A 26392-nucleotide genomic window follows, 5' to 3' on the forward strand; every position below is an offset into this window, starting at 1 on the left:
CGAATTCTGGACCAGACTGCCCTCCCTTACATATGGACTCCTCAGGCCACCAATTTTGATGTTCAAGAATTGATGTCTGCTGTGAGGGTCCCAGGCTTCGCTAATTTCTCTTGTTGATCCAGTGTTGCCTTCCTCTTTGTTTGGTTCTGAGCCCTTAATAAAGGATTTTTGTTTTGAATTATACTCTCCTATGTGTTTTACTTCAAAAAGGACAGTTGGTTTGTGAGGATTCAGGTACATTTCAAATATACAATGTGAAATGAACAAAGGACACCAACAACAAACAATCTCCTGGAGATTAAATAATAAAAGATATCAATGGTGTTGGGGTAACTTGACACACAAAACACACACAAAAATATTCTGGAGTAAAAATAAAAATAACATTGAACAAAGATCAGCCTTTGAAAAAATACAAACATTAAATCCAAAAAAAAGGCTTAAAATCCCCAAAAAATTAAATAAAAAAAAAAAATACTGTCAGATGTGACAACTAATAACAATATATTCAGGGAATCCCAATAAAAAAACAAAAATAAAACTTTGTGAGAAGTGTGTGTGAATATGAGCAGCAAAACTACTTAATTCTTGTCACATTATAAAGAAGAAGAGAGTGCGCTGTATTAAACCATTTTTAACATTGCAGCGTGATGAAAGTGCTGTATCCATTGCGAACGCTAAGTTTACCAGAACGAGCTGTTCCGTCTTGGAATTTCTTCTGAGCATGCGTGGCACTTTGTGCGACGGAACAGGCCACACACGGTCGGAATTGACGCGATCGGATTTTGTTGTCGGAAAATTTTATCTCCTGCTCTAAAACTTTGTGTGTCGGAAAATCCGATGGAAAATGTCCGATGGAGCCCACACACGGTCGGAATTTCTGACAACACGCTCCGATCGGACATTTTCCATCGGAAAATCCGACCATGTGTACGGGGCATAACACTTCAACTAACTACAACACAAGTTTGAATAAAAATAAAGATTATTGGCTTACAGTAGGTATCTTGAAATATATACTCAAACTGGCCAACTGCGTCAAAATAACACCTCTCTGGCCAGTCCCTACTTTACGTTGCAACATTCCGAATACTTACTAGCTAATAGCATATATTCATGGATAATAAGTGCCAATATGGATTAAACTGACACAATTGGAGGAGCACTAGAGACCTAGGTCTGATCATTAACCTCTGAATCAAAATCCAAAACCAAAACTGCAAAAATAGTGCAGCTTACCAATCATTAGATGTGGTAGCTGCATTTGTTTTATTATTTTTAGGCCTTTCTCTCTCTGTTTTCCCCTGGTGATCTGACCAGTAACAGATCTCCTGTATTAGAGTTTCTCCACTCAGGATGAATGAGCACAGGGGGCACAGCAGACAGCAGCATTGTCAGCCTGGGGGGGAGGGGTAGTGTTAAATTTACTAGCAGATTTAAATACACTAACAAAGAAGAAAAACAAAAAGGAAGAAAAAGGAGGACTTTATAGGTTACCACTAAGGATGAGCCAAACACCCCCCGGTTCGGTTCACACCAGAACTTGCAAGCAGGCAAAAAATTTGGAGGAACACGCAAACTCTGTTAAAGTCTATGGGACACAAACATGAAAAATCAAAAGTGCTCATTTTAAAGGCTTATATGCAAGTTATTGTAATAAAAAGTGTTTGGGGACCCAGGTTCTGCCCAGGGGACATGTATCAATGCAAAAAAAGTTTTAAAAACAGCAGTTTTTTCAGGAGCAGTGATTTTAATAATGCTTAAAGTGAAACAATAAAAATGAAATATTCCTTTAAATAGTGTGCCTGGAGGGTGTCTATAGTATGCCTGTAAAGTGGTGCAGTTTTCCTGTGTTTAGAACAGTACCACAGCAAAATGACATTTCTAAAGGAAAAAAGTCATTTAAAACTGATTGCGGCTGTATTGAATTGTCGGGTCTCGGCAATATAGATAAATCTCATTGAAAAAAATGGCATGGGTTCCCCCCAGGCCATTACCAGGCCCTTTGGGTCTGGTATGAATATTAAGGGGAACCCCGAACCAAAAATTAAATAAAAAAATGGTTTATGGGTCAGCCCCAAAATCTATACCAGACCCTTATCCAAGCACGCAACCTGGCAGGCTGAAGGTAAAGGGGGGATGAGAGCACGGCCCCTCCTGAACTGTACCAGGCCACATGCCCTCAACATGGGGAGGGTGCTTTGGAATAGCCCCCCAAAGTAGCTTGCCCCCATGTTGATGGGGACAAGGGCCTCATCCCCACAACCCTTGCCCGGTGGTTGTGCAGGTCTGCGGGCAGGGGGCTTATTGGAATCTTGAAGCCCCCTTTAACAAGGGGACCCCCAGATCCCGGCCTCCCCCCTATTTGAATTGGTAACCGGTACATTGTACCTCTACCATTTTACAAAAAAATTGTCAAAAATAGTAAAAAAGACAGGAGACACTTTAGGACAAGTCCTTTATTAAAAAATAAAAAAAACAAAAATGTCCCACAAAGTAGATCCATCTCATGCCAATGATGATCCGAAAAAAGAAAAAAAATGCTGCAACAGCTCCGCCTTTATGGGAGGCTCCCACCAAGTGACGCTCCTTGGTGACAGCTGTTATATAGCTGAGGGTGGGGCCACCCGGGGACGTAAACAGTGACCCGCCCCCCTCTGATGCCATGTGACGTCAGAGGAAGGCGGGGTCACCCGTTTATGTCCCTGCCCTCAACTATATAACAGCTGTCACCAAGAAGAAGCATCACTCGGTGGGGAGCCTCCCATGGAGGTGGAGCTATTGCGGCTTTTTTTGGGGATCGCCAGCGGCGTGAGATGGATCTACCTCGTGGGACGTTTTTATTTTTTCCCAAAAGTGTCTCCTGTTTTTTATACTATTTTTGACACTTTTTTTTGTGAAATGGTAGGGGTACAATGTATCCGTTACCAATTTACATAGGGGGGAGGCCGGGATCTGGGGGTCCTCTTGTTAAAGGGGGCTTCCAGATTCTGATAAGCCCCCCACCTGCAGACCCCCACAACCACCAGGCAAGGGTTGTGGGGATGAGGACCTTGTCCCCTTCAACATGGGGACAAGTTGCTTTGGGGGGCTCCTCCAAAGCACCCTCCCCATGTTGAGGGCATGTAGCCTGGTATGATTCAGGAGGGGGACAATCTCTCATCTCCTCCTTTTTTCCTGTGGCCAGCCAGGTTGTGTGCACGCATAAGGGTCTAGTATGAATTTTGGGGGGACCCCTACGCCATTTTTTTACATTTGGCACAGGGTTCCACTTAAAATCAGTCTGGTATGGATTTTGGGGGGACCCCTACGCCATTTTTTTTAAATTTGGCGCAGGGTTCCCCTTAATTTCCACAACAGACCTGAAGAGCCTGGTATGCATTTTGGGGGGACCCCCACACAATTTTTTTTACATTTTTGGTTTGGGGTTCCCCTTAATGTTCATATCATACCCAAAGGGCCTGGTAACGGACTCGGGGGAACCCATGATGTTTTTTTCAATGAGTTTTATCTATATTGCCGAGACCCGACAATTCATTACAGCCGCGATCAGTTTTAAATGCCTTTTTTTTCCTTTAGAAATGTCATTTTGCTGTGGTATTGTTCTAAACATGGGAACACTGCGCTACTTTGCAGGCATACTATAGACAGCCCCAGGAACGATATTAAAAGGAATATTTCATTTTTATTGTTTTACTTGAAGCATTATTAAAATCACTTCTCCTGAAAAAACTGCCATTTTTAAAACTTTTTTTTGCATTTATACATGTCCCCTGGGGCAGGACCCGGGTCCCCAAACACTTTTTATGACAATAACTTGCATATAAGCCTTTAAAATTAGAACTTTTGATTTTTCATGTTAATGTTCCATAGACTTTAACGGTGTTCCGTGGCTTTTGAATTTGCCGCAAGCACTGCATAATGTTCGCTGTTCGGCGAACACTTCATGTTCGAGTCGAACTTATGTTGGACTCAAACATTGGGCTTATCCCTAGTTGCCACCAATATCCCCTAAGTAAAGGAGATGAATACTAGAGTTTATAAAAAATACAAAATGTATCCATAATCCATAAGTCATTAAAAATCAGTATAAAAATATGTATCATTCATCCATGATGGATGTTGATGAGTTCCCAAATGGGATAACTATACATTAATCCATACAGATCTAGCCCATCAATATATACAACATATGTAGCTTCACATACTGTAAGTAACAGATTACAGACAAAGTGTTAAGGGTGATCTAGGGGATCCAATAAGAAGTCTTGATCTCTATGCATTTCACCAAGGATGGCTTCTTCAGTAGATTATATAAAGAGTGAAAAATACCCAGAGATGCTCAGTCACAAGGAGTCCAGGCCAGCCCAAAGCCCAGTAGTAACATATCAAGGCCCAAAACAGCTGTCAAGGAGACCCCCCAAAAGAGGGCAGCATACAAATTAAATGCATGAGATCACTCCAAATACGCATGGCTTTACAATTAGCCATTCATTAATTCTTGGAGTGAAAAATAAAAATCCCTTGATGAAGGATCTGATTCAGAGACCATCAGAAAGAGTCTCAGTGGCCTTTCCACATATCTTTATGACCACCCTGGTCACAAATGAATGGCTATGAATGTCAATTCATAAAAAACAGATAAAAGTCAATTTTTATCTGTTTTGTTTATGTTTTTATCAGTCTGCTGCAAATATTAGCCATGACCTGCTTGTTTACCTCCAATCAAGAGAAGGTTACTGGGCTCTACATACACAGTCATAGTCTAAAAAACATTCTATTCTCACAGGTAGCTGTAAATTAATCATTTTGAAAGGCTTTAAAGTTTAATTATATCAAAAATCTGCTCTACCGAAAACATCAAAAGTCCTGGCCCTGTAACTGAAATATTTTCTCAAATATCTATTTCTAAGCCACAGAGTCAAAAAAGATGTGTGTAGTACAAGCCTTTGTTGTATCTTTGCACTTGTAAAGAGGCATTAGAGAACTGCGCATATGCGGCTGTTCAACAAAATAGTGTACTTGCCCCTGTTTTGCTAGAGGAATGCATCCAATGTCTGCCATAGACATGTGCAGAACGGAAAAATGTGTTTTGTTGCAGATAGATTTGTTATGTTAATAATTTCATTTTGTTGATTCGTTTTGGAATTTGCTTAGTTTTATTTTTTTTCATTTCATTTTGTTTAATAATTCTCTAACAAATTCCAAATTTTCGGAACAATTCTAATTTGGATCGGTCAAAAAATGATCGACCAATTTTAATTCTGCGTTAAGAATAGCTGGTTGTTAAGGAGCAAGGCGGGAAGCCAGCTGCAGCGTCCTTAAAAATCCATCAGTTTCCTGACTGAGAGCTAAGCTGTAAACAGAAGAATGCCAGCAATAGAAAAAAAACAGCGAGGGCCCCCCAATCCATACCAGGCCCTGTGAGTCTAGTATGGATTTTAAGATTAACCCCATGCCAAAATGAAAAAAAAAATAAATAGTGTGGGGTCCTCCCCAAAATCCATACCTGATCCTTATTCGAACATGCAGCCTGGCAGGCCAGGAAAGAGTGGGAGATGAGAGCACGCCCCCCCTCCTGAATCATATCAGGCCACATCCCCTCAACATGGGGGGTGCTTTGGGGAAGGGCGGGCTCTGCCTCCTAACCCCAAAGCACCTTGTCCCCATGTTGATGGGGACAAAGGCCTCTTCCCCACAACCCTGGGCTGTGGTTGTGGGGGTCTGCGGGTGGGGGCTTATCAGAATCTGGAAGCCCCCTTTAACAAGGGGATCCCACCCCTCCCCTATGTGAATGGGTATACCTACCCATTCACCAAAAAAGTATAAAAATTGAGTAAAGACAGTACATGAGTTTTTGACAATTCCTTTATTAAAAAAAATTAAAATAACAATTTCCCCCAGGGTAGATCAATCATCAATCACGCCACACTGCCGGATCCAAAAACAGAAAAAAACCTCCGGCCTCATTGAAGGCTCCCCACCAACTGCCTGCTTCTCCATCTGACATTTCTTAAATAGCTAACGGGGCGGAGTCACCTGATGATGTCAATAGGTGACACCACCCCCTTGTGACATCATCGACCCAGCATTTGTGATTGTATATTAGCCATCACAAATGTGCATAATATGTCTATTTTCTAGGATCATTAGCTTTAATGGTCATACTGTAATATTTTCCTGAAATACATTATTCAGTCCTAGAAAAATACATATATTAGGCAAATTATGGTGAGGACTCATGATGGCTGTGCAGGTTAGTGACATATTTGAAGATCATATATGATACAAAATAGACCCATGGGTGTCATTACAGTACAGTCTTTATGAGGATCAGTAGCTGCAGATACTAGAGAACAACATCTATCTCAGTCAGCAGTACAGTACAGTTAGCTACTTTATTTCATGTCTGCAAAAATGTGACAGTGAAGTCTAGGATAGGTCTGGGTATATAGGCAGACAGCTAGAGGGATCTCTAGGCTGGCAGCACAGATGAGTGGGTGGAGGTTTCCCAGGTTTGGTAAAACAGGTTGGTGGTTGTAGACCCAGGGCCAACCCAATTATAGATCAATAATCTAGTTTACAGAGGTCTCAAACTGGTGGCCCTCCAGCTGTTCTGAAACTACAAGTCCCATGAAGCATTGCAAGGCTGACAGTTAAAAGCATGACTCCCACAGGCAGAGGCATGATGGAACTTGTAATTTCACAACAGCTGGAGGGCCACCAGTTTGAGACCCTGCTCTAGCAGTTGTTCGAACAGTGCTCTTCACAGTTGCTGCTGGAGAAGCTGTTGGCTATTGGGATCCTGCCTGGCTGCCCACAAGCCTAATCAACCTTTCTGAGTGCCAGAGGGTAGTAAACAGGACAACCTATATTCTCTGGGCATATGCAGAAGTCCAGGGGATTGTGGAAATGAAAGGGATTGTGGTAAAAGTAGTTAAAGGAGCCTACAACTTTATTTGAGCATGGTGAATCAAGAGGCACTCTGCTACAGTATCATGTACCATGGAATAATCTAAATGCTCGATGCCAGCAGAGACTTGGAACATTGAAAAGAGGACAGATTGGCAAATCTGTTTCAAGGGCGTTGTCTGGATCTGAAGAAGCTGAAAATGATCTTAAGATCACATGTGAGTATTTATCTTATTGCAGGTCCTAATTCTTTTCTAAAACGTAGAACTGCTAAATTAAGTAATCACAATTTTAAAGGTTAAAAACAACGCTTTTTTCTTTGTTGGCAAACTTCACTTTAATATGGTTGAAGTAATGGGGTAATTAATTAAGAAGCCACATGCTAAAGAAGAGACATAACAGTAAACACATGTCAGAAGTTTTATTGCAAAGGAATATAGAAGGAAGACAAAGGCAGAATTCCATCAAGCTTTTTCATTAGTATTGAGCTTTTGTGATTCTGCAGCAGTATTATTCTTCCATCAATATTTACCTGGAGTGAAAGCCTACTGCCAACTGGCTGTAATCATTTGCAGCAGACTGCGTTTTTAAATAAAAAGAATTGAATAGAAGAGATTCACATAGTGCTCATTAAGAAGTCATAGAAGGGTTAATGGTTGTATCAATATGCAGGGGTGGCAGCATAACTTTAGATGTCTTGTTTCTTTTTAAAAATGAAGTTCAGTATCAGGGTATGGTATTTAAAGCAGGGCAGAAAATATATTTCCTGGGGTTGTTTAGCCTTTTATCATCTTCAGTCTTACTAACTTAGCAAAAGCTGCAATTTTTTATAGCCAATGTAATGACCACTTTATTAAATCCTGTTTTCTAAGATGATCCCTGTTATCTGTATCAGTGTATTCTGAATCAGCCGAAGGAGTGCTTCCAAACAGAAAATATCTGACATAGACCAAGCAGAAGCACTTGCACATATACCCAAACTGCTTTTTTAGTATCTTTGCAAGTTAAATAATCTCCCAGATATCCTTTTTATAGCGCGTCCAAAATGTATGGGGAAAAATGCCACATCCACCACATGTGCTTATGATCATATTGTTAGGAAGACAAATATCACTTCAATCATGTTTACTTATAAACCTGTTTGGGGCATATAGACTGATAATATGGAATGTCTGGAATACTACAGATGTGACACGATGCTTTATATTACATTACAAATGATCCCTGGCTTAAGCTATTATGCTCTTTTTGGGTAAGCAGTGTCTTATCATGTCTATTTTACTAAAATATATTGTATAAATATATTATTTATATTAATTTATATCATAGGCTAATCACTTTAGTGTAATTTTTGACTTGGCACAGGACTTCCATAATGTATATATTATCCAATACAAGTTAACCGCTTGCCGACTGCCTCATGTAGGAGTATGGTGGCAGAGCGGCTCTCCTGTTCTGGATCAGGTATTTAATACCAGATCCAGCCCTTCCAGGTAGGAGGCCCCCACGGTGCTCCCCCTGTGCCGACTGAGCTGTGACTAATTACAGCACAAGCCGGCCAGCATGTGCCGCCCAATGATTGACCGCTGGCACCCACTCATTAGAGAGGAGGAAGACAGAACAGAGTTCTGTCAATGTAAACAATACAGAGCTCTGTCCTGTCAGTGGGGATGTGCTGGTTTTTGTTTCCCTGCAAAGCAGGAAATAAGAACCAGCACATCCCTTAGTAAAATCAGCTCACAGTACACATGTGAACTCTGGTTAGGCACACATTTAACCCTTTAATCACCCTATATGCTAACCCCTTCCGAGCCTATCCATTAGTACAGTGATATGTTTTATAGCAGAATATATATATATATATATATATATATATATATATATATATATATATATATATATATATATAAAAGTGAGTACACCCCTCATATTTTTGTAAATATGTTATTACAACTCTTCATGTGACGACACTGAAGAAATGACACTTTGCTACAATGTAAAGTAGTGAGTGTACAGTTTGTATAACAGTGTAAATTTGCTGTCCCCCCAAAATAACTCAACACACAGCCATTATTATCTAAACTGCTGGCAACAAAAGTGAGTACACCCCTAAGTGAAAATGTCCAAATTGGGCACAAAGTGTCAATATTTCGTGTGGCCACAATTTTTTTCCAGCACTGCCTTAACCCTCTTGGGCATGGAGTTCACCAGAGCTTCACAGGTTGCCACTGGATTCCTCTTCCACTCCTCCATGATGACATCACAGAGCTGGTGGATTTTAGAGACCTTGCACTCCTTCACCTTCCCACAGATGCTCAATAGGGTTTTGGTCTGGAGACATGCTTGGCCAGTCCATCACCTTTACCCTCAGCTTCTTTAGCAAGGCAGTGGTCATCTTGGAGGTGTGTTTGGGGTTGTTATCATGTTGAAATACTTCCCTGAGGCCCAGTCTCTGAAGGGAGGGGATCATGCTCTGCTTCAGTATGTCACAGTACATGTTGGCATTGATGGTTCCCTCAATGAACTGTAGCTCCCCAGTGCCGGTAACACTCATGCAGCCCCAGACCATGATACTCACACCACCATGCTTGACTATAGGCAAGACACACTTGTCTATGTACCTCTCATCTGGTTGTTGCTACACACACTTGACACCATCTGAACCAAATAATTTTATCTTAGTCTCATCAGACCGCAGGGCATGGTTCCAGTAATCCATGTCCTTAGTCTGTTTGTCTTCAGCAAACTGCGGGCTTTCTTGTGCATCATCTTTAGAAGGGGCTTCCTTTGGGACGACAGCCATGCAGACCAATTTGATGCAGTGTGCAGCGTATGGTCTGAGCACTGACAGGCTGACCCCCACCCCTTCAACCTCTGCAGCAATGCTGGCAGCACTCATATGTCTATTTCTCAAAGACAACCTCTGGATATGATGCTGAGTATGTGCACTCAACTTCTTTGGTCGACCATGGCGAGGCCTGTTCCTAGTGGAACCTGAAAAAAACTCTGTATGGTCTTGGCCACCGTGCTGCAGCTCAGTTTCATGGTCTTGGCAATCTTCTTATAGCCTAGGCTATCTTTATGTAGAGCAACCTTTTTTTCAGATCCTCAGAGAGTTCTTAGCCATGAGGTGCCATGACACTAACAAGTCACATGACCGGGGAGAGAAAATGGGAATTGGACATTTTCACTTAGGGGTGTACTCACTTTTGTTGCCAGCAGTTTAGACATTAATGGCTGTGTGTTGAGTTATTTTGAGGGGACAGTAAATTTGCACTGTTATACAAGCTGTACACTCATTAGTTTACACTGTAGCAAAGTGTCATTTCTTAAATGTTGTCACATGAAAAGATATAATAAAATATTTACAAAAATGTGAGGGGTGTGCTCACTTTTGTGAGATATTGTGTATATATATATATATATATATATATATATATATATATATATTTTAACTATCAGTCTTTTTTTATTTATCGCGTAAAACATAAAAAACTCAGTGGTGATCAAATACCACCAAAAGAATGCTCTATTTGTGTGAAAAAAAATGATGTCAATTTCATTTTGGTACAGCATTGCATGACAGCACAATTGTCAGTTAACCACTTCCGGACCACCGCACGCCTACTTTTAGGACGGATATCGTTGTTATGGCAGCAGATAGCTGCCATAACCCCGGTATTCCTGTGTTCGGCCGGCGGTCTGGTACAATATAAAAGTGGTCTGTGTGGCAGGAGCGGTGGAGGCGATCAGGTCTGTTCCCTGGGCTGACATGGAGACTAGTGAGGGGAAGATGGCCCCCACCCGTCTCCATGACACTGCAGGGCAGAAGCGACGTCAAAACTTCACTTCTGCCCATAGCTCTTAAAGGGCCATTTAATTTTTTTTTATTTTTTTTAAATGACCACATTTTTTTTTTTATTGCATTTTAGTGTAAATATGAGATCCGAGGTCTTTTTGACCCCAGATCTCATATTTAAGAGGTCCTGTCATGCTTTTTTTCTATTACAAGGGATGTTTACATTCCTTGTAATAGGAATAAAAGGTGCCACATTTTTTTTTTAAACAGTGTAAAAATAAAACATAAAAGGTAAAATAAATAAGAAAAACAAAAAATTGAAACGTGCCCCGTCCCGCCGAGCTCGCGTGCAGAAGCGAACGCATACGTGAGTAGCGCCCGCATATGAAAACAGTGTTCAAACCACACATGTGAGGTATTGCCACAATCAGTAGAGTTAGAGCAATAATTCTAGCCCTAGACCTCCTCTGTAACACAAAACATGCAACCGGTAGAATTTTGTAAATGTCGCCTATGGAGATTTTTAAGGGTAAAAGTTTGTTGCCATTCCACGAGCGGGTGCAATTTTGAAGCATGACATGTTGGGTATCAATTTACTTGGCATAACATTATCTTTCACAATATTAAAAAAAAAATGGAACTAATTTTACTGTTGTCTTATTTTTTAATTAAAAAAAAGTGTATTTTTTTAAAAAAAAGTGCGCTTGTAAGTCAGTTGCTCAAATACGGTGTGACAGAAAGTATTGCAATGACCGCCATTTTATTCTCTAGGATGTTAGAAAAAAAAGTATAATGTTTGGGATTCTAAGTACTTTTCGAGAAAAAAAAACTGTTTTTAACTTGTAAACAACACATCTAAAATAGAAGCCCGGTAACAAAGTAAGTAACGCAGTGCTAAAAAGCAAAAAATGGCTTGGTTAGGAAGGGGGGTAAATCTTCCATAGCTAAAGTGGTTAAAGTAGAACTGTGACCTCCCATTAAATAAAATTGTTGTAAGTGTCTATGCACTAATGATTTTCCAATCGTGCCCATCAAAGTCACACAAATACCTGCTAATCCTGCCTGTAATAGAATGGCAAAGATGATGCACTGCTCCTGAATGAAAAAATATTGCAGGGGCATGCCTATCAGCATTGTCACTGCTGATTGACAAACCTATAGCTTATCAAGCAGTACCTGGCCATGCCATGTTCTGCCCACTGCTTCCTAGATTGATAGCACTGCCTTTGGAGCTGAAATCCTTCCACTGTGAGCTGCAGTGTCTAGAAGGACCATGTTTGCTTAATGCTGCAAACCAGGATTTCCACTAGCTTGTTTACAAACAGAAGCCAATGGGGATCCACCATTTTAAGGTAGTAGTGACAGATCTCTGTCCGCTGGTTGTACCTCTGCAAATTCATGTGCAGATTTAAAGGCTAAGTTCACCTATGTTCACCTTTTTCTTTTTTTTTAATTCCAGCTCCCCTATGTACCAATATAGCATTCATGTACTTCCTTACAAAAATAAAACAACTTTACATTTATTCTACACATGTTTACCTCACACTCTTCATGGAGGTTTAAAACCCCTGCTAAATTACTTCTGTCTTACTTCCTGAACAGACTTTAGGTCATGACACAGGAATTAGTTGACCAGCTGAGGAAAGATGATCCAGGGTGTGTGCTAATTAGATAAGCTGGTCAACTCCTTCCTGTGTCATGACCTAAAGACTTTCCAGGAAGTAAGGCAGACGTAATGGAGCAGGATTTTTAAACATCTATGAAGTTAGTGAGGTAAACGTGTGTAGAATAAATTGAAAGCTGTTTTATTTTTGCAAAAGAAGTACATGAATGCTAGATTGGTACATAGGGGAACTGGAATTTAGAAAAAAAAGCGAATAAAGGTAAACTTAGCCTTCAAGGTATCCCAGAAGCATAATATTTAAAGGATTTGTGTACAGATACTCCTTGTTTAACGACTTACCTGTTTAACAATCACTCTTGACTGCTCTCCCCACCCAAAAGACATGCTATGCATCATTGTATTGTACAGTACAGAATTTTCATTTGTGTTCTGTATTTATGCAAATTTAAACATTATTGAGCTGGAGATTTGTGTTTAGACCTTTTTTTCACAATACAGTACAGTACAGTAGTTAAGAATGCTTAAAATATTAATTACTCGTGGCTCCTCATTTAACGACTAATTCGTTTAATGACCTGGTTGTTGGAACAGAACCTGGTCGTTAAGTGAGGAGAGCCTGTATAATTAATTCTGCTCTTTCAGTCACACTCAAACATTTTTTGTATGTACATGCACTCATGGCAGTGTACAACTACTTGAGCCCTTTTTAAGAAAAAAGGTTGCAAATTAGCCTTGAAATACACCAGAAAAAAATACAAAGTTTCATCTTCCAAAGACTTCAGAGGGATTCTGGTTTAGCCATGTTGTTCTTGAGTTTGCTGAATTTTGCCCAGTTTACTCATCCCTACTTATGAACAAAGAGAGAGGTTGGGTGGCATAGCTTAGACCAAATATGTTCAAACATTATTAAATGTTCAAAGTTACTGGATGCTGTGCAGGTCACATTAGCAAAGCAAAAAAGAGGCAAAGTGGGTCTAGTAAGTTCCGGGAGTGTGTTTAGGGACAAATTTATCATTGTATAGGGACAGATTTTTCAGAGGCTAAACACCTACACCAACAATGCTTAAAGGTGTTGGAGAGTGACTGCAATAAGGAAAGGGATGGTCGGCACTCAGGATGACATCCAAAATAGTATTTCTTTATTAAATACATGTACAAAGCTGTAAAACAGCCTGCGTGTTTCAGATGTTAGTCCTTAGTCATAAGGAGAGAGACCGTATCAGTAACATTGGTGGTGGTATTCCAGTGGAAAGTATGAGTAATAATTTACCTTAGCCAGATGAGTGCTATGTTTAATTTATGAAAGGAAACATACATATAAATTGTAATCCTGATGGGGATCTAATTTGCATTGTATCTTTACTCCTATTTAACTCCCTAATCCTGGATTGACGTCTGCCTTTTACTACCTGCACTCTGGGGGGGGGGGGAGGGTTAGGCCTTAGGTGTGAAAATTTGTGAATTGGAAAGTGAAAGTGTTAAAGCACCACTCCAGGCAAAAACAATTTTTTCACTATACCTTTCTCCCACACATCTAACTCATCTTTTAAACTCCTTTATACCCCCCTTAGCTGGTGTAGGCAGATATACTGACCTGAGTCCCCCATCTAGGTCCCTCACTACCAATGGCACCAATGTGGGGGACTACCAAGCCAGCGCTGCAATGGCGCACCGTGACCACTATTTGTACAGATCAAACATAAAAAGGGTGTTCTAAATATGTAAATAAAACATTTAATATGAGTATGTATTTTTAGATGCATGATTCATGAAAAAATATGCATACCAAGGTTACACTTTCAAAACCAGCACCACCTGAAAACTGGTCATTTTTGCAAATTACTCACATTGCAAGCACACTATTTTTAAAGGATGCACACTATCCAGAAAAAAAAGGGTCAGAAATGCATATATTACTCAGTTTTAAGATGCTACTAGTATATAAAATGTACCCCTAATATTGGGTTTGGTTATCATACGCATTTATGTTAAAATATATATTTTTTTTTCTAGACAGGTACATTGTTATTGGTAGCTCTCACTATACTATGTTTGAGGAAAACAACAAAAAATGGGCAAGTGGTGCTGCTATTATGACATCAATTATCAGCTCCATATTATCAAAAATGAAGTCTGGCTGGAGGCCACAAAGAACAATCATTTTCTGCTCGTGGGGAGGAGCCCCATTTGGTCACATTGGCTCTTACAAGTGGGGAAAGGTAAATTATTTAAATATATTGGCTCCATCTTGTTGGGGTTTCTAAGACATTTTACTCACTCAGATCAGTAGGTTCCAGCTGTAGATAAAATATCACTTTTGAGCAGACCGACAGTTAAAGTGGATGTAAACCCAAACATATACCCAGTGAAGTGAACAGCCACAGATGATACACAAGGATGAAACAAATCTCCCTACATATATTTTACATGCATATCTGCTGTCTTCAGCTTTATATATTCCTTAGAAAGTTCAGATTGTGTTAGGAGATTTTCTCTTCCTATTCAGCACTGGAAGTGAATTTTGGGCACACAGCCAAGCAGCTGATTGGAAGGCACACCCCCCCCTCCACATAGGCAGAGACTCTCAGAGCTGTTCTGTGAATAGTTTAGCTCTCTGCTAATCTATTTATAGAAACTTCCCAGACACAAATTTCGGCCTGGTTTTATCACAGTTGACGGAGAACTTGTCAGAAGTTATGATAACAGAAGAATTGAGCAGGAAAAAGCCACAGGACTTAGTACTTTGAAAATAAGTAAAATAAGAAAACTGCAGATATATGTGCCCAGCTCAAATTTTATGAATTGGGTTTACATCCACTTTAAAGGTTACCCATTGAAATCACAGGCTTTGCATTCCATATATGTTTATTTTGATACTCAGATGAAGGTAATATATACTACCATAAGTTATCACAGCAGATTTTAGGGAGAGAATTGTATGTCTCTTTCTAACTGGCAGTGGGCATACTTAAGGGCATCCCTTTTTCTCATACTATAAGTACACATTCAATTTAGCATTTGTAAGGTGCTCAATCAGAAAAAGTAGCAGAAGCATTTGTAGGACTATTGCAGTTCATGAACAATAATGAGCCCAATATGCTTACTTGTGTGATGTTTACATCATATCACAAAATGTCTCAATTTTACTTGATAATATTGAATCTGCTTAGCTCACATAAACATGGTGAGACACTTTTCACATCCCATGGATCAGCAAATTAGTGATAGTCAAAAGATTCTCCCAATTTTCCATCAAAATCTTCTTTTTATTCAATAGTATCTTCATGTTTAAGCTTAAAGGGGTTGTAAACCCTCATGTTTTTTTCACCTTAATGCATCCTATGCATTAAGGTGAAAAAACACCTGGCAGTGACCACCCCAGCCCCCCCCCGTTTTACTTACCTGAGCCCCGTATTTCCCTCAGCGGGGATACGCTGTCCCTCTCTCCACAGGGTCCCAGCATTTGATTGGATAGATTGATAGCAGCACAGCCATTGGTTCCTGCTGCTGTCAATCAAATCCAATGACATGGGCGCCGGGGGCGGGCCAAGTTCGGCATTCATGTCTATGGACACAAATGCTGGACTCGGGAGCGTGTCCCCTAGGTGGTAACCCCCCTGGGAGAGCCCTTCTCCTAGGTGGTTATCTGATGCGGGGAGGAGCCTCGAGGGCTGCTGGGGGACCCCAGAAATGGACAATCGGGGCCACTCTGTGCAAAATGAGCTGTACAGTGGAGATAAGTATGATATGTTTGTTATTTAAAAAAAACAAAAAACGAGCCTTTACAATCACTTTAAGTAAACTGGCTTACATGTTTTAATAAGATTACTATTTCTAGTCATTTCGATCACTTCTTTCAGCAAATAATTAGAAAGGGAAGCCTGGGGCTGCCCCAAACATGCCCCTGGCACAAAATGGAAGATGGACTATCTCGGTACCCAAGGATTTCACAATAATTAGTATAAAAAAGAACAATTTATTGATACAATAACATTTTAAAAATCACAGTATGTATTTCAAGAGATGAAAATAAAATCAAGTAGTTACAGCCATGCATTATTACTGATTATTTCAAAGATGGTAATAGATTGTCCCCAGTGGTTGATGGGGATGCCGGATATAATGGATCTTGACTTCCTCAAGACAACTTCCTCAGGAAGAGTCAATCATTATTATCTACAAAATAGTATATGTAATAATAATCTTATATCAAATCAGCTGTAACATAAAATATTCAACAAGAAAAAGGGGAAGAAAAACAATAAACAACAAAAAATATGTAAACTGGGTATTTTAGGTCCTTGCATTGCTTACCCGGAGTAGCCAACAATTGATTTAAGCAGCATAACAGGGGCACCCGAAGGTAGTCCCCCCCCCACGGCAGACACAGGGGACACTCATAAGTGCATAATATCTAAGGGTTATACAAAGTAAAGGAAGTAATCTTCTGTTATATACCAACAATTGGCTAGGGGAGGGGAAAAAAGGGGGGAGGGGAGAAACCAAAGGGGGGAGGGAAAGAAAAGGGGAAGGGAGGAAAAGCCAAAGAGGGAAGGGAAAAGGAGACTTCTTTCCTTTCCTCCCTCATTCTCCCTCCTTCCCTTTCTCTCCTTTTCCCTTCCTCCTTTGACTTTTCCTCCCTTCCCTCCCCTTTTCTTCCCCCCACCCCCTCTCCCCGCTTTGGTTTTTCTTTTTTCCTTCCCCTTTTCTAACCCCCTTTTTCCCCCTCCCCTAGCCACTTGTTAGCCAATCTTAGATATTATGCACTTGTGAGTGTCTGCCATGGGGGGGGGGGACTACCTTTGGGTGCCCCTGTTGTGCTGCTTAAACCAATTTTTGGCTACTTCGGGTAAGCAATGCAAGGAGCTAAAATCCCCAATTTACATATTTATTGTTGTTTATTGTTTTTCTCCCCCTTTTTCTATTTGAACATTTTATGTCACAGCTGATTTGATATAAGATTATTACATCTATTATTTTGTAGATAATCCTCCCGAGGAAGCAGTCTTAATTGCGAAACATGTAGAGGATTGTATGTCGAGATCCATTATATCCGGCATCCCCATCAACCATTAGGGACAATCTATTACCACCTTTGAAATAATCAGTAATAATGCACGGCTGTAACTACTTGATTTTACTTTCATCTCTTGAAATATGTACTGTGATTCTTAAAATGTGTTTGTATCAATAAATTGTTTTTTTTTTATACTAATTATTGTGAAATCCTTGGGTACCGAGATAGTCCATCTTCCATGTTGTGCCAGGGGCATGTTTGGGGCAGCCCCAGGTTTCCCTTTCCCTAATTAATAACTGTTTAAGGATGATGGTACCCCTCTCTATATAATATTATCATACAAGAGGCATACTTCTAAATCGCTTCATTCTGCAGACATTTTTCTTTATTGTATAGCAATTAGAGTACAAATATAATTTGAAACTAAACAATAAAAAAGAGTACTTTTGGAGAAAGGAAATAATATAGTTTCCTGCTAAGGCTCACAGGGGTTGATTTACCAAAACTGGAGAGAGCAAAATCTGGTGCAGCTGTGCATGGTAGCCAATCAGTTTCTAACTTCAACTTGTTCAATTAAGCTTTGACAAAAAAACTGGAAGCGGATTGGTTTCTATGGAAAAAGACACACCGCTCCAGGTGAGACCAGGAAGCCCAATGATCCAGTAGGTGCTCGCCTCACCTCCACACACAATGAATTTAGAAGAAATGGCTGCACACCACTGTAGATAAAAATCCTTTTTATTTGGACATTACAAAAACTACAGGAATCAGTATGCTGGGTAGACGCGTTTCGTACACTTCACGTCCGCTTAGTGATTACAAAGATATGTTAGTAAGACAGTTCTTATATAGTCCCACCTATAACAGGTGTCACCAGGTACTAATTGCAAACGTCCTGATACATAGATTACACATGTGAAAAAGAAACCCATGAATATATAATTAAATATGACACTTATAAACAAAAGAAACAAATAACCAAAAATGTATATGTGCTCTAACAAGTCAAAGTGTTTTAAAACACCATATAGCCTTGTGTCACCCCATGTACTTATACTCTAAAACAATTAACTAATAGACCACAGTATCCTTTCCCACCCTGATATAAACAACAATCGATACATATAACCACATACCTATCAATTGATGGGGGGATCTCCTAACATTGGAACGGGAAAAAAAAACAAACAGCACAAGACACAAAGAGACAGAAAAGACAATTGACACACAAATATAACTTATATTGAAAAACCCATTCATGTACGATGTGGCTCCCATCTGTGAAAGACAGATGGGGCACCATCGCATATAGCACACCATGAAGTTGGTAGGACAGACAACCAGGAATGGAAATGATTGGTTTCTATAAAGAGCTGCATCATATTTTGCACGCTCCAGTTTTAGTAAATCAACCCCACAGTTTTAGTGTAGGTCATAACTTAATAACATATTAAGATTTTGTCAAACTTTTTTTTTATAATTTATTTTGATGTTGCAATGGACACAGAATAGTATGGCCACATAGAATTATTGTGTCTAAATTGGCCTACATCTTCCTCTGCTCTTAATGTAAAGTAAAATTACATTATATTACTGTAAGGCATCATTTATGATTAAAAAACACAAAGCACTGGAGACTTGGAATAGTTAACTAAGAAAATGAATAGATGGGCTTTTGCATCCCGTAAACATATAATTTATTTTAATTAGAAAAGCTGCATGCCAGCAATTACATCTGCCTTTGTTTAAAGGAGAATAAAATAAAAAAAAATCTGTGTTAGAGAAAAAGGAACATTGTGTGTCACCCACTGAGGTAAATGTAACTGTGATACACTGCCTTTGCCCCACTGAGATTTTCATGCAAATTGGATTATTGTCGTTGAAAGAGTCATGGTCAAATTAGTCAAATAATTCACACAACTGATTCTCTTGTTATTTTTTTGAAAATATGAATTTATAAATGCTTTTGCAATGACAACACAAAGGTGGATTTATAGTAAGAAACGGACTGCCTTTGCAATGACTGTGCTTGATGTGCTCCTCATGTCAAGAACATATTTTTAAGCCCTTCAGCTCGCTGAGCATTGTAATGGTTTGTCACTGTATGCTTTTAAGTAAATGCTGAGTGGATGTGTTGATTTTGATACAGGTAAATGTGAATCCTATTCTCTTGAAAACCCTTGAAAAGTAAATGTGTATATTTTAAAATAGCCACATACTGTATGTATGAATCTTGGTCAAATGGCACTTTCTTGGAAAAAGAAAATAATAAAATGCATTCTCATTACAGGATTATCAGGGAATTCTTACCAGCAATGCTGTGACATACATTGGTCTCCCGAACTCCATTAGTGGCAATGGCAGTCTCCACTCAGTTTCATCACCCTCTTTACAACAATTAGCAACTGAAGTTATCAAAAAGGTACCATTTTATGTTACACAGATTGCACCTTGTACAACACAAGATCAATTGTATCTTATTTTTACTTACAAAATATTAATAATAATCATAGTTTAATTAAAACTTAGAACTTAAACATAGTCACAGTTGTCAGTGCTAGACACATGCCAAATGCCAAATATATTATTCATCTTTGGGAAATGTGTAGAAAATCTCAGAAAAAAGGCAGATAATAAAAGCTACAGAGCAGAAGAATAAGGCTATAATATATAATTATCAAAATGTGTACCTACAAACTATATCAGTGTAAACATTTTGCCATTCCACCAAACCTTATTTTGTATTTCTTGGACATGTAGGTTATACTGCCATCATCAGGAGGTGTAGACAGTGGCAAGACAAAAACTGTTTTTAACCAGTCCCTATAAAACACCGTCTCCATTCATCATGCCTTTGCTTTTTTTTTTGCTAGAGTCCTGGGAGATTGTACACTTTTTCCTCAGCTCTGCTGTGGAAAATCCTAATTATATTCTAATTTCCTAATTTCTCTTCTATCTCTGCACTAAGATATAGAGTATATCACAAACATGAGTACAACCCTCACTTTTTTGTAAATATTTTATTATATCTTTTCATGTGACAACACTGAAGAAATGACACTTTGCTACAATGTAAAGTAGTGCGTGTACAGCTTGTATAACAGTGTAAATTTGCTGTCCCCTCAAAATAACTCAACCTAATAATGTCTAAACTGCTGGCAACAAAAGTGAGTACACCCCTATGTGCAAATGTCCAAAAATGTCAAAACTGGGCCCAATTAGCCATTTTTCCTCCCCGGTGTCATGTGACTCATTAGTGTTAAAAGATCTCAGTGTGAATGGGGAGCAGGTGTGTTAAATTTGGTGTTATCACTCTCACTCTCTCATACTGGTCACTGGAAATTCAACATGGCACCTCGTGGCAAAGAACTCCCTGAGGATCTGAAAGAATTGTTACTCTACATAAGTAATGGTTACTCTACATAATTGTTACTCTACATAAAGATGGCTTGGCTATAAAAAGATTGCCAAGACCCTGAAACTGAGCTCAGCATGGTGGCCAAGACCATACAGCGGTTTCACCACTTAACAACCGGGCCATAGCCGAATGACGGCTACAGGGCAGTTGCATAACTCTGGGAGGGAGTACAGAATCCCGCTCTCGCGCGCCCACCCAAACACATCCGTGACCGCCGTGTCCAGAGGACCCGGCACATCACGGATCATGGTAAATGGCCACTTATCACGGCCGTTTACCATGTGATCGCTCCGTCAAATGACGGAGTGATCACATGTAAACAAACCGGAGTGATATCCGGTTCCTCTTTCCCCTCTCCATCCAGTGTGAGCAGAGAGGGGAAAGATCGGTGGCAGCAGTGATGTGGGCTGGATATGTAGTGCCACACAGTGACAAATCCATCCATCCATTCATTCTCAGCCATGCATACCCATCCATACTCTGCATACTCAGCCATGCATACCCATCCATACTCTGCATACCCATCCCTACTCTGCATACTCATCCATACTATGCATACCCATCCATCCATCCATACTCAGCATACCCATCCATCCATCCATCCATACTCAGCATACCCATCCATACTCTGCATACCCATCCATCCATCCATCTATACTCAGCATACCCATCCATACTCGGCATACCCATCCATACTCAGCATACCCATCCATCCATCCATACTCGGCAAACCCATCCATACTCGGCAAACCCATCCATCCATCCATGCTCACCCATCCATACTCATCCATACTCATCCATCCTCAGCAATACTCATCCATCCCATCCACACACATCCATAATTAGCCATAACCATCCATACTCAGCCATACCCAGCAATATTCAGCCGTACCCAGCAATATTCAGCCGTACCCAGGCATACCCAGCCATACTCAGCCATACCCAGCTATACCCAGCTGTACTCAGTCATACCCAGCCATACTCAGCCGTACTCAGCCGTACCATCTATATCCAGCCCTACCCATCTGTACTCAGCTGTACCCAGCAATCCCATCTATACCCAGCCATACTCAGCCGTACCCATCCGTACTCAGCCGTACCCGGCCATACTCATTCATGCTCAGCCATCCCCATCCACGGCTCATCCATTCCCATTCATGCTTATCCATGCCACATCAGTTATCATCCATGCCACTACAGTGCCTCACAAAAGTGTAATAGGTAGACAAATTAGATTTGAAACTTATGTCCCTAGAACACCTGATGGTGCTCCCTGCATGTCGGTCTTCTGTATGTGGCCAGGCTGTGGAAAAGTCTCACACATGTGGTATCGCCACTCGGGAGGAGCAGGATAATCTATTTTGGGGTGTAATTTTTGGTATGTACATGCTATGTGTGAGAAATATTGTGTAAATAGACAACGATGTGTAAAAAAAAAATGTGTTTTGATTTTCTTTACACATTTTCCAAAAACTTGTAGAAAAAAATGACACGTTCAAAAGACTCAATATGCCTCATAGATTATACATTGGGTTGTTTTCTTTCCAAAATGGGGTCATTTTTGGGCGTTTCCATTGTCCTGGTGCTCCAGGGCCTTCAAAAGTGTAATGCCGCGTACACACGGTCGGACTTTTCAGCTACAAAAGTCCGACAGCCTGTCCGACAGACTTTCGACTGACTTTTGGCGGACTTTTGGCGGACTTGCAGGAGACTTTCTAAAGAACGGACTTGCCTACATACGATCACACAAAAGTCAGATGGATTCGTACGTGATGACGTACACCAGACTAAAATAAGGAAGTTGATAGCCAGTAGCCAATAGCTGCCCTAGCGTGGGTTTTTGTCCATCGGACTAGCATACAAACGAGCGGATTTCTGGGTCCGGCGTAGTTACGACGTAAAGATTTGAAGCATGTTTCAAATCTAAAGTCCATCAGGTTTGCGGCTGAAAAAGTCAGCTGAAAGTCCGGGGAAGCCCACACACGATCGGATTGTCAGCCAGCTTTGGTCCGTCGGCGTCCGTCAGACTTTTGTAGACGAAAAGTCCGACCGTGTGTACGCGGCATTAGAAGTAGTGAAGAAATTATATGTGTAATTTATGCTCCAAGAACGCCTGATGGAGCTCCCTGCATGTTGGGCCTCGGTATGTGGCCACGCTGTGTAAAAGTCTCACATGTGGTATTGCCACACTCAGGAGGAGTAGCAGAATGTGTTTTGGGGTTTGATTTGTGCTATGCTTATGCTGTGTGTGAAAAATAACCTGCTAATATAACAATTTTGTGAAAAAAAAGAAAAAAAAATCTTTATTTTTCAAAGAATTGTGGGAAAAAATTAAAACTTCAAAAAGCTCACCATGCCTCTTACCAAATACCTTGGAATGTCTACTTTCCAAAAAGGGGTCATTTGGGGGGTATTTGTACTTTCCTGGCTTGTTAGGGTCTTAAGAAATGAGATAGGCCGTCAGTACGTCAGGTGTGATCAATTTTGAGAGATTAGCCCTATAGCTTGTGTACTCTATAACTTTCACTAAGACCAAATAATATACACCGATTTGGGTTATTTTTACCAAAGATATGTAGCGGTATAAATTTTGGCCAAAATATGTGAAGAAAAATTACTAATTTGCAAAACAGAAACCAGAAAAAAAAAACAGAATTTTCCGTCTTTTTTCTTTTATAGCACAAAAAATAAAAACCCCAGTGGTGATTAAATACCACCAAAAGAAAGCTCTATTTGTGTGAAAAAAAAGACAAAAAATTCATATAGGTACAGTGTTGCATTACTGAGTAATTGTCATTCAAAATGTGAGAGCACTGAAAGATGAAAATTGGTCTGGTTAGGAAGGGGGTTTAAGTGCCCAGTGGTTAAGTGGTTAACAGGACAGGTTCCACTCAGAACAGGCCTCGTCATAGTCGACCAAAGAAGCTGAGTGCATGTGCTCAGCATCATATGCAGAGGTTGTCTTCGGGAAATATATGTATGAATGCTACCAGCATTGCTGCAGAGGTTGAAGGGGTGGGGGGGGTCAGCCTGTCAGTGTTCAGACCATACGCCACACACTGCATCAAATTGGTCTTAATGGCTGTCTTCCCAGAAGGAAGCCTCTTATAAAGATGATGCACAAGAAAGCCCACAAACAGTTTGCTGAAGACAAGTGGACTAAAGACATGAATTACTGGAACTATGTCTTGTGGTCTGATGAGACCAAGATAAACTTATTTGGTTCAGATGGTGTCAAGCGTGTGTGGCGGCAACCAGGTGAGGAGTACAAAGACAAGTGTGTCTTGCCTACAGTCAAGCATGGTGGTGGGAGTGTCATGGTCTGGAGCTGCATGAGTGCTGCCATCACTGGGGAGCTACAGTTCATTGAGGGAACCATGAATGACAACATGTACTGTGACATACTGAAGTAGAGCATGATTCCTTTCCTTCAGAGACTTGGCCATAGGGCAGTATTCCAACATGATAACGCACCTCCAAGACAACCATTGCCTTGCTTGGGTACAGGATGATGTGTTACCCTCCGGTGATCAGGAGGAAAGGCAAACCGATTACCCCTCTACGGAGGAGACAACAGTGGATGAACCTTTTTTAGCCTCTAAATCTTAGAAATTGCTGGTACAATCTCTTATGCCCCATACACACAAGCGGATTTTCCATCAGAAAAAACTTGGATGGTTTTTCAGACGGAATTACGCTCAAGCTTGCCTTTCATACACACGGTCACACAAAAGATCTCTGAACTTTCGACTGTCAAGAACGCGGTGACGTACAACACTACGACGAGCCAAGAAAATGAAGTTTAATGCTTCCGAGCATGCGTTGAATTGTTTCCGAGCATGCGTAGGAATTTTGCGCGTCAGTATTTGTACAGGCGATCGCATTTTCAGATAGGAACTTTTCCCGACGGAAAATAGAGAACATGCTCTCAATCTTTTGCTGGCTGGAATTCCACCAGCAAAAGACCGATGGAGCATACACACTGTCGCATTTTCCGACAAAAAGCTCTCATCGGAGTTTAGCTGGCGGAATTTCCGATCGTGTGTATGCGGTATTACAGAGATGGTTCGTTCCACTTTCAAGCTACCCTTAATGGAGTCAGCTGAAAGTTCTGTTTCTTCTTTAGGTTCCTTAAAACCTTCACAGCCTTTGCATGCGTTTTCTGTCCATGCATTACTAGAACAGCTTATTTATGCTGATTGAGTTCACCTGGATAAGCATTTTCTCCCTCCAAAGAGATTCACAGCACTCTATCCCATGGAGGAGAAATTCACCAAAAAATGGAATATACCAGCAGTTGACGCTGTGATTTCCAGTGTGAATAAAAGTCTAACTTGTCCAGTAGACAATGCACAAATGCTTGAGGATCCAACAGATAAAAGGTTGGAATTCCTGTTAAATCCTCTTTTTCCTTGGCAGGTGACATTACTCAGCCTGCATTCGCTGCAATAGGCATCTGTCAGTCCCTAAAGGACCAGTTTAGACAGGCCCTTAAGGAGGTTCCTGCACAACAAGCCCAGGATTTGGCCATACTACCTAAAGCATTATGTTTTGCCATAGACGCCATGAAAGATTCTATTCACCAGGCGTCCCGCCTTGTGCTTGTGCTAGTACACATGCGTAGGATCCTGTGGTTAAAAAACTGGTCAGCCGAAGCACCATGCAAAAGGTTCCTGACTGGTTTTCCTTTTCATGGGGATTGGCTATTTGGGGATGATTTGGTCAAATACATCCAAATGATTTTTAGTGGGAAAAGTACTCTTTTGCCAGTCAAAAGAAAACCTCAAGGTCAGGCCCAGGCACAGAAGACGGCCTGTGGCTGGAAACCTGCAAAGCAGAATTCTAAAGCCTCATTATGAAGGGGCGCCCCCCCCTCACCAGAGTGGGGGGAAGACTTCTGCAATACTCAGAAGTCTGGCAAGAGGAAATTCAGGACAGATGGGTCATCTCCACGGTGTCTCTAGGATACAAACTAGAATTTCGGGAGTTTTTATTTTCTGGGGTCAAATGTTCCCAAAGATCCAAGACCTTCTTCCAGTGAATATTAATATAAAAAAAAAAAAATACTGTCATATAACAAAATTGTGAAAAAAATAAAATCCACCTCAAATAATAATAGTGATTAGTCCTCCAATTAGAGTTAAAATGATTCCTCCTCTTCTTTTTGAACCCAGGCTTAGTGAGTCTGTGTATGGGTAAGTCAACGGTAGATCGGCTCACTCCTAATCAACCGCCGGCATAGATCGGTAATTACTCAGCTTCTACTGGTCATATCCCATATAAAAGATAACACCGGGAAAAGATACCATTGCACAGATATCAACCAGAGTATAGATAACACAAAAACCCACTTGTTTTCACTCACATGCTCCCTTAGACATAGATCGCATTTACAGATTAATGGCCAGTCACATTCAGCTCCGTGCTGCACCATGCTGCTGCTGGTTCACTCTCATGCAGATCGCACTCTACCAAGAGCGTCACATTCTAATTCTCCCCACGCGTATCATCACTGACATGTGACTTTTTCAAGGGACTAGACCAATTACTGGCTCAGGGGGTGATCAAACAAATCCCCACAGAAGAGCAAGGTTTGGGATTTTATTCAAACCTCTTTACAGT

The 26392-nt window shown here is 40.6% G+C and overlaps 1 protein-coding gene across 2 annotated transcripts in view; it reads left to right on the forward strand.

Moving 5' to 3' along the window:
• The window catches only part of NAALADL2 (N-acetylated alpha-linked acidic dipeptidase like 2), a 2111880-nt gene that overhangs the window by 1358747 nt on the left and 726741 nt on the right, over positions 1 to 26392 (forward strand). For both annotated transcript variants that reach the window (XM_073626241.1, XM_073626242.1), the window contains exons 8-9: positions 14349 to 14554; positions 19643 to 19774. In XM_073626241.1, the coding sequence (XP_073482342.1) occupies positions 14349 to 14554; positions 19643 to 19774 (338 nt within the window). The remainder of the gene's footprint in view (positions 1 to 14348; positions 14555 to 19642; positions 19775 to 26392) is intronic.

The sequence above is a fragment of the Aquarana catesbeiana genome, linkage group LG04 (assembly GCF_042186555.1).
Source record: "Aquarana catesbeiana isolate 2022-GZ linkage group LG04, ASM4218655v1, whole genome shotgun sequence".
NCBI lineage: Eukaryota > Metazoa > Chordata > Amphibia > Anura > Ranidae > Aquarana > Aquarana catesbeiana.